At 42.0% G+C, this 10,000-nt stretch overlaps 1 protein-coding gene across 5 annotated transcripts in view; it reads left to right on the forward strand.

Moving 5' to 3' along the window:
- The window catches only part of kansl1b (KAT8 regulatory NSL complex subunit 1b), a 64,867-nt gene that overhangs the window by 18,369 nt on the left and 36,498 nt on the right, over positions 1-10,000 (forward strand). For 4 of the 5 annotated variants that reach the window (XM_034301574.2, XM_034301575.2, XM_053231583.1 and 1 more), the window contains exon 2: positions 4,560-5,769. In XM_034301574.2, coding sequence (XP_034157465.2) covers positions 4,628-5,769 — 1,142 coding nt within the window. In that variant the 5' untranslated portion in view covers positions 4,560-4,627. Of the gene's footprint in view, positions 984-4,559; positions 5,770-10,000 lie in introns of all 5 variants that reach the window. The other variant, XM_053231584.1, reaches the window with a different exon arrangement.

The raw sequence follows: 10,000 nt of genomic DNA on the forward strand, positions 1-10,000 counted from the left end.
TTTTCTGAGATATCGTAGGTATCGTGATATCTTTGCATACATGTCCAATTTTTTTTAAAATTTTGATAAAGTTTTCTAAATTTTGCCTAATTTTTTTACAGGTTTTTTTTATTTTTTATTTTAAAGCTTTTCCACAGTTTTCTGTGTTAGTTTTATTCCCTGTGTACAAAAATAAATGATGATTAAAAGTTTCTTTTTAAACACAACGCTGCTGTCCTGCTGGCAGCTTGTTAGGAAACCTGTATATCGTGACATTTAGCTTTAAAATATCGTGATATTATATGAGTGTCGCATCGCCTGCCTCTAGTCTCGAGCCTTTTTTATGAACTAAAGAAATAAATACAGGAGCAGCATGTGCGATTAACCAAATAACTTATTAAAATAAATCTCAGTGTTACATTTATTACTTATTTTATGACTAAATTTCTTCTTCTTCTTTTTAGCCACTATGCTGTGGTGTAGTGTGATGTGTAGTGACAAGGACAATGGACAGAACAACAGTTAAATTACTTAATAAGTGCGTAAGAGAAAAGAAAAGGAAAAATAAGACATGACTGGTTGAATAATTAGGATTAAACTTTACTCTTTATGAAGTAAACGTTACAGCTGTAGCTCAAGAAGAATGCGCTTTATGCCTTTGTGGGACTTTAAACCTGCTGTTTGCACTAATCTTTGGACCTGACTGCTGATATGCTGCAGTGTTTTTGCACTCGTGAGTTGGACGACCTCCACGTGACCTTTCGGCTCGTCACATCAGTGACGTCACGCCAGCATTTACGCTGGAGCCTAGCTGACAGATCGTTCTCCTCGTGCTCTGACGTGATTTCGTATGTTTATACGTCAGCTGTCGTGCTGTTGGTGCTAACAGGAGTTCAGTATAATTAAAAAGCATCAGGGATTATTCTTCCCCAGAGCTGTAACGTTTAGACGTAGATGAAGCGGAAGGAATTTGAGTAGCTTCGTCTTCAGAGCTTTGTGTGTCAGTAAGTTTTTAATGTGTTAATGTTACAGGGTTATAGATAATAAAGGTGTAACGCAACGGCAATATCTGTATCTGTAGTTAGCGATGGGAATCTTCACTTGACTCACGATTTGATTCCGATTCAGGAGATGAATCGTGTGAGTCGATTGTCTCCGTTTGTGTCGCACCTCACGAGGACCTTGTTTTACGACTGAGTTCGAGCGCAGATCCTTGGCAGTAAGTGTTGTGATAGATGTATTTGTCTCTTTGTAGCTCAATCGACGTTCGATGCCAACTTTGAGACAAGTGCCTGTTATACACGACAGTTTTTTTTTTTTTTTTTTTTTTTTTCCGCTAAAGCTAGCTCCTGGAGGAGACGCCCAACACGATTTCTCATATCCGTTATGTTTAAATGAAAGTTTTTAATCTTTGCGTAACAAATCGCAAAGGTCTTGTGGAGTTCTTTTCTACTGCCGGCCCTGTAAAGCCCAAAATGTTCCCAAATGGTCAGCTTTTAACTTCTTGCTGTAAATGTTTCTTAGCTTGCCCTCTCTCTCTCTCTCTCTCTCTCTCTCTCTCTCATATTTTGATTATAAACATGACTTCAGGAAAACGAGTAGCTCTACGTCTGTGCAGCTACACAGCTTTTGCAATCGGCCAAATTTAAAAAAGAAAAGAAGGAAAGTCTGGTGAGAATGCAGGTGTGTTTTTTTTTTTTTTTTTTTTTTTTTTTTTAAATAGATAGTTTCTTGCATCAATGCAAAATCTTGCAAGAAAGCGTCTCGATGCATCGTACAAAGGTCTGTGTATTGGCAAGAATCTGGCGATATGATATGCGTGACGATACAGGGCTTACGATTCGATATATTGCGATACTGTAAGGTGAGAGATTGCGATTTTTTTTTTAAATTAATTAATTTATTTATTTATTTTTTTAAATCTAAGTTTAGGAAAACTGTTCTAGTATCAAGAATACCCCACCATATGCATAAAACCTGAGAAAAAAATTAAAATAGATTTTTTATATAATCAGAACAGTGGGATCTGCGTTTGCATTGATCAGTCCCCGTAATGTCCAGCATCATAGCATTACTTTTTGTGCAATATTAGCAAAGAAGGAAAAATAAAAGTGCAGGATTCTTTAGGTAAACAAATTGAGTAAATAAGAAACTGTAAAAACTTTCGCAGTATACCAGTTTAATTTTTCAAGTAGTTAACCAAAGAAAATGCACAGTCCCTGTAACATCCAGCATCATAACATCGTAGCCCTACTTTCTGTACGATCTGAACAAAGGAATTATTTGTCTGTATCAGTAAAAAATACAAGTGCTTGCAGGATTTCTGATTTAAGGAACTGAATTGTAAACAGTGTTGCGTATATATGCGGAGCTTGAGAGGGATCCACTCGTTTAACGTTAGCCGTGTGCTGTTCCGTTAGCTGTACATCAGAATGGTACCTTGCTAAGCGTGCTCTCAGAGTCGTCGTGTTCCCCGAGTATTTAATTCGACATGGCACATTTTGCAAACAGCACGGCTCTTCTCCATCTCCTCGATGCCTTCTTTATCGCAGAAGCCAAAACGAGTCCACGCTGCAGCTCTGTACACCGCGGCCGGAGCCGGCATGATTGATTTGTCTTCCATCGGCGGTAACGTTACTAGTTAGCTAGGTTTGCTAATGCTAACGTTAGCCGTGCGCCCTTACGCTACTTCCTGTCCCAGTTTACGTTCACTGCAGTTGGGGGTTTAAACACAACACACAGTGAGCCATGACTCTTTTGAATCTTTGGATGTAAACTATTAGTTAAGAATCGATACAGTGGTTTTGAGAATCGATACAGTATCAGTATCGCAAAACACATCGCGATATTCAAGTGTATCGATAGTTTCTTACAGCCCTAATCGTACAGACGATTATTTCCCTCAGCTCATCCGTATTCGGATTTACGCCCCATGCAGCCGTTGCCTAAACCAGAAGAGTTATTTATTTAGATTCCCAGAAAGTAAGAAAGTAAAACCCTCCCGCTCGTGTGAATTATTTTGATGCGTCCCACGCGACTCCGGTCCTGATGCACAGCCTCAACCTTTCTGAAACGTTAGAAATGAATTAGCTGCGTTCTGGACAGAAACGATACTTTTAGCTGGGATCTGGTTAGAATGAAATGAAAGCATGAGTAATAATAACGTTCTTTACAGATGATAAGCTGCTCTGCTTACTGGAAGCCTGGTGTATAAATACAGTCACACAGAAAAAAAAAAAGACATGTCACAGACATGTTTGAGAATCCGGCTGTAGTAACCGTCTGATGTTCGTCCTTCTGTAGCCAGACAGGAAGTGATGCGTTTCTCGACAGGGCGTGTTGGGAAAGGATTAGGATATATTTTCTTGATGTCATACTGAAACAGAAAGCTAGCATTATTATTATCCACTTCAGCACTTTTTAAAAATAACGATTTACTGTGAATTTGTTCACGTTTTTGATTACAAAAAGTTTGGGTTTCTGGTTTTCATTTGTTGATTCTGAGCGATGCGCTCTCAGAGGATCTCTGACTCTTTTAGACGTTAGTTTTTAGTCACACTGCTGTTCAGGGAAATGAGCAAAAAGATGAAAATATTTTTAAAAAGAAAGTTTTTTTTTTTCTTTTGAGCCAAAAATGCAGTAATTGTGAACTATTACAGCTAAAAAAAACCCCAAAAAACTCCATAAAAGTAATTTTAAAAACAAACATGAAGACCTAAATTAAATATAAATGATAATTATACTCTGTACATATTTTTTTATTATTATTTTTTTTATTTTTAATTATTTTTTTTAAAAGCGAATAAATCCAAAAAAAAAAAACCTTTGCTGGATTTAAAGTCGCATTTAATCATGTTGGCAGAGCGTGTGTTTAGAGTGAGCTTTATTAAGGCGTATTATAGAGAACGACTTCTTACTACATGCTTTAGGACTTAATCTCCTGTTTTGTCTAAATGTTTGGATTTTACTGACAATCTCTGATCCACACTGATACAGTCATCTGTGTTTCTCTAAATAAACACGGCTATCCTTCTTCACTCATCTGCAACTCATTTCACATTTGCACATGATCTCTAGATATAATAACAACAGTAATAATAATATTAGGTTGGGTTTTACACTATAATATAATGTTTTATATATAGATAAATTACACACACATCCACACCCCTGTCTTTGTGTGTTTTACTCGTGGGTATTGATCTGGAATTGGACTGAATTCAGTCCAGTAATTTCAGTCCTCAGGGTTCACACGGGGAGTGTGAAATAGTTGTTCTGAAAATGAAACCCGAGTGCTGTCTGTTGTTGCGCTTAGGGAGTTGAGTTGAGGTGAGGGATTTAATATTTAACTCATCACTGTAAGTGCTCATTTGCTAGAAGCAGCATTGAAGTAGTGGATCATCTGACTGAGTGACAAAAATCCAAGTTTAATCCCGGTTGGTTGGAAAGCTAGTCATTGTTTGGTGAAATGATGTTTATCGTGTTGTTCTTGAAGATAAATTGTAGACCTTGAGAAATTGTTTTTTATTTAAGTGTCTTTGAGAAGTTTCACCAACACGTGTTTTCGTCCTGTCCCACAGCAGGTCGTCCTGTGGCGTGACGGTAGGTGGGTGGTGTGGCTCTGGCCTCGGCCCCCTCGCGCCGCTGAATGGCTGCGATGGCGCCCGCGCTGACCGACACGCCGGCCGACACTCACCGAATCCGCCTCAAACTGGCTCCGTCCTCCTCCGCCATCAACCCGAGTGCCGTGGAGGAAAACGGCGCCACCGGCCGCGTCCTCGTCCCCACAAACGGCGCTGTCAAACGCAAAACCTCAGCCGACAAAGAGGATCATCTGTCCTGCACGGCCGGAACCTTCAACAAGGAGGAATCGGGTCGCGATCTGGGCAAAATCCAGCAGCTCGTGACCTCGTACCGCTGCTCGGATGAGACCCTGAAACTGCAGAACGTTTTCGACATCCTGCCTGGCTTCTTACAGGGCAAACACACCCTGGAGCTATCAGAGGAGCAGCTGAAGAGCATCATGAGTGCGGGGAACGCGAGCGGTCTGCCTTCTCTACAGCAGAGCGTTAGTGTTAACGTTAACGGCATGGCTAGGAAATTCACTAAAGCAAGCAAAGACTCCAACAGCGTAACCATGAACGGAGGCAAGCACGGACAGTCCGCGCTCCCCCTCGCTCACGGGGCATCAACAGGAAACGGCCCCGTCAGAGATTCTGCAGAGCAACACCAGTGCACTAGAGGCATCCCTCGGGGCCGTCCGAACAACCGGGATATCCCAGAATCCCCTGCGCCCTTTCGCCCGCCTTCTCAAGAGCGAAACGTTTCGGACAGGTTGTCGTCGCTTAGCACGGAAGTTTCGCTGCCTTCGCCTTCTGCGCTTCACTCGCTCGGCAGCCTGGGAGGAGACCTGCACCATCGGTCGCAGCAGGTCGAGAGTCGACAGCTGGAGATTGAGGGTCGTCTGCGGCGTCTGCGCAAGCGGCTGCAGGTGGTGCAGGCGAAGCAGGTGGAGCGTCACGTGCAGCAACAGCTTGGTGGATTACTTCACAGTACGCTGGGGCCTCGGGACGGCCGCGTCCATCAGGAGAGAGCAGAAGCGAGCCGCTTCCTGAGGGGCGGACTGGCGCCGGCCGAGCTGGAGCGACTCTCGCTGAGCTGCAGCACCAACCTGCAAGCGGCGGAAAGTGCCTTCGATTCGGACGTGACCGAGAGCAGCTCCGGAGGAGAAACGGACGTGGAAGAGGACGAGCTGGCCCGGGCGGACGTCGAGCAGCGGCACATTTCTCTGTAAGTACCGGACTTTAAATCTGATTCGCTGTTGCTAATGGTGACGTTAAATTGGTACAGTGAGAATGTCTGAGTGTTGCTTTACCTGCAGGTGAACGATGAGGTTTCGCTTTAGGCTTCTCTGTTCCGGCGCACGCTGCTACATGTTCACGCTTGATTTACGTCATTATTTTCAGTTCAACAGTCAGACTTGCGTAACAAGTCAGTAAAGTACGGCGCACTAAACTACACAGCTATCTGCTCTGTCTCCCGCTGCTTTCTTTTCTTCACTCGTCAAACCTTCGACTTTAACTGGTGCCACTTTTATTTTCAATTCTCTGTAATTTCATGCAGACAGATACGTTATACGTGTAAATATTAGTAGAGTGGAGAACTGGGCCACAACTCAAATTCGATACGATACGGTGGTGCCTCCATACGATACATTTTCACTACAGCAGAAACAAGCATTGCCTGATTATCTGCCCTGGGTTTGATTAAAACATTTAACGTCATAAAAGTACAGTGTCATTGTGACGTAATAGTAAAACAACGAAATGATACAAAATGTGCGTAAGAATGTGACAGAATTAAACGTTTGCTAATTAAACATTCGCTCTCACTGGCCAAGCTTTCACTGGTGTGCAGGGTTGCCAGGTCTCGATAAAATCTGCGCGAAAAGAAAAACCTGAAACTGTCTTAAAAAGTTTGGGGATTGGATAATGTTCGGGGATGTCGCATTTTAATTCTTTTTCTCAGCCTTTTTGCGCAATAACTGACTTCCATCCACAGCCTTGTTTCGAGACTAGCCCAAAGTGGTGTAAAAAGCACAACGCTGGCAACCCTCAACCCTTCTTTCAGCATTAGCTTCAGTTCTCTTCGAGTGTCTATAGCTGTGAACATCCCAATTACCATGGCGATTTTCTTTAACTTGGAGTGAATAAATACCGCCAATAAATACCGTCTTGTGTTTACGTCATTGTGATGTCAGCACAGAAGTAACGGTGTTCGCGCCGGCTAGTATGCTAGTACGCTAATATGCTAGCGTATTATCTCGTGAGAACAGCATGTTTGGGAGAAGTGTGTTCCTGTTTAAACTGTAGCCTCTCCTTTCCTGATTCGAGATAAAGAGGAAGTTACTTTTTCAGCAGAGTTAAAATGTTTGCTGCACATCTAATCACGAGCCTCGTATCGAGCGATGTGATGCAGTTCGCTGTATCGCTACGCCCTTCGCCTGTATATACCTGGAGAGACTAGATAGATAAGTCTGTCTAACTGTCTGTTGTTTCCTTTAGAGGTAGGTAGTAGGGATCGTCACGTGCACTCTGTACACTTTTCACGCCGTTAAAGGAAAAAAGGGGGGTTTTGTTCATATCGCACCTTTATCACGTGTTTTTTTTTTCTTTTTTTTTTTTCTCATGTCTACTGAAGTCCAAGATGGCAGGACGCCCTCATCTCAGAGTCAGACACAGGAGTGTAGTGGAGACCGTTACTCCAGCAGTGTGTGTAAAAGTGATATTAATGAGAGTTCAGTGCCTCCCTGTGATCTGTTTCAGTTTCACTTCACCCCACGTGTTAACATTTACATGATGCAATGTCAGTGCAACACTTCCCTTCCCCACAGCCCCAACCGTCTTTTATATCTAATTCGTGTTTAATAATAAAGCCCTGCGTTACAGGCCCGTTGTTTCTCTGCTAAACGCTTTCATCGGGTTTCTGCACAGCTGCAGGTTTGTTAGTCAGATGTAGCTGTTTTGGTATCATGATGTAAGTGAATGCAACGTCTCTCTTGCTAGGACTTGATTAGTCATTGTGATTGGTCAGTTGTGAAACCATGACTGTAGTAAAGAGCTGAAGATCATTCATCAGCCGGTGAATGTTAGGGTTGAGGCGATAGGACAGAAATATCATTTGATTCTCTGAGGCATTTCTACAAAACGCAATTTGCTAACTAGCTACTAATAAAAATACTAGCAAAATGGCAGTGTTTCATTAGCGAAGGCTGTTATAAATGATACATCTATCATTAATAAAATTCTATAATGCTTGTGTGTTTGTATCTAAAAACACAGATATTTGCAAGAGTGGAGCAGAGAAACTGTCGCACGTGAGAGCACTTCAGTTCAGCGAGCACTGAGCACTGAGTCATTCCTGCACGCTGATTAATCCAACTAGTGAAAAACAGTTTGTCAGATTTCACCTACGTATCCACTGGGCAACTGTGAATAAAGAACATGACATGAAACGTGCTTGTCTGCTGATTTTATTTATTTATTTATTTATTTATTTATTTTCTTTCTCCCCCATCCCTGGCAGTTTAGCTCAGAGCTTTCTGAAGCATTTGCTAATGAATAACTTGACTTGGCCGCTCTTTCACGTGTCTCTCCTTTGCACTCGCATATGCTCATGTTGCTAAGAATAACACAGCATTAGTGCTCTCTCTCTATCTCTCTCTCTCTCTCTCTCTCTCTCTCTCTCTCTCTCTCTTCCCCTAAAGGCAGATGATGGCGCCAGTAATAATTAGCGCCGTGTACCTGAACACAGCAGCTGTGTGTCGAGCTCAAAGTGTTTGAAATCTCACTCAGAGTTACGATTATATCCAGCAGAGTCAGAGGCAGTTTGTGTGTTTCGTTATGATCAGTGTGTCTGAGAGACGGATATAAACCATCTCACTTCTTGTCCGCCTGTCTGTCCATCTACAGCATGAGAGCCACCGCTTTTTAGGGGGCCAAGCACCAAAGGTCCATTTTCTTTTAATTTGTCAAATTCTCTTTATAATATAAATGTAAAATAACTGTCTGTCTTTGTTCTTTTCTTTTTGTTTTTCTCTCTTTCATTCTTTGTCGCTATTTCTGCCTGTCCGTCTGTCCATCTGTTTTGCATGGATTCTTTCAGAATTACAGAATTTCGCAAACATTATATATTATTATAATATTATACACTATGAGTCTTTTTTCCTGTTAAACAGAACAAATGTGCGAATGAGTAAATAAATGAAGACTTACAAGACTGGACAGTTTAACGTGTGTAAGAATCGATCCACGCTAGAATTTCTCCTAGGGGCGTGTGTGTGTGTGTGTGTGTGTGTGTGTGTGTGTGTGTGTGTGTGTGTGTGTGTGTGTTTTCTGGTGTTAAGGGCTATAGATCCCTGAGCCGGTTGGTTAACATTATCGTTTTCTCCTCCTACGTGAAGGTCACTGAGCCGGTCGGTTAAGGTTTTATCTTTTACTGATCTGTGTTGTTCTCGCGTGTTCCCAGTTTGCACTCGTCCATCATCCTCCTCCTCCGTAACGTGTGCATACCACTGCGCAATCTCTCTGCCTTTTTATTTATTTATTTTGTGATTTTCATGATTGTCAGTAGATGAATGCTCACTGAAATTCTCACAGAAGGTCAGTGACACGTGTGTGTGTGTTTATTCAGTGTAAGACATGGTGTTTTAATGGGTTATATAATAAACTCGCTGTCGTATAAATACGACTTCATGACGCATCACTCGGATGAAATAGCCTGTGATATGGGTCTGTGTTATAAATGATAAATTCTTTTATTTACTTCTTCAATTATTCAAGCCTCCAACTTCATCAGATACATTTTATATTGATTAAAGTCCAGCACAAAAAAAGAATAATACAAATCCCTTCAGAAATAGAGCTGTAAACTTCAGATAGAATAGAGTCTGAGGCAGGAACTGTGCTCTGATTGGCTACTGTGGCATTTTGGGCCAGAATTGTAATTGGATTGATTACAGTGACATTAAGGGCTGGAACTATAATCTGATTGGTTACTGTGGAATTAGAGGTGTGAACTGTGGCCTGATTGGTTGTAGTGGCTTTAGTGGTATAAACTGTGTTCTGATTGGTTACTGTGGCATTTTGAGCTGGCACTGTAGTCTGATTGGTTACTATGGGATTAGGGCTGTAAACTGCATTCTGATTGGTTACTATGGGATTAGGGCTGTAAACTGCGTTCTGATTGGTTACTATGGGATTAGGGGTGGGAACTGCGTTCTGATTGGTTACTATGGGATTAGGGGTGGGAACTGTGTTCTGATTGGTTACTATGGGATTAGGGGTGGGAACTGTGTTCTGATTGGTTACTATGGGATTAGGGCTGTAAACTGCGTTCTGATTGGTTACTATGGGATTAGGGGTGGGAACTGTGTTCTGATTGGTTACTATGGGATTAGGGGTGGGAACTGCGTTCTGATTGGTTACTATGGGATTAGGGCTGTAAACTGCGTTCTGATTGG

Source organism: Pangasianodon hypophthalmus, chromosome 29, assembly GCF_027358585.1.
Source record: "Pangasianodon hypophthalmus isolate fPanHyp1 chromosome 29, fPanHyp1.pri, whole genome shotgun sequence".
Lineage (NCBI taxonomy): Eukaryota > Metazoa > Chordata > Actinopteri > Siluriformes > Pangasiidae > Pangasianodon > Pangasianodon hypophthalmus.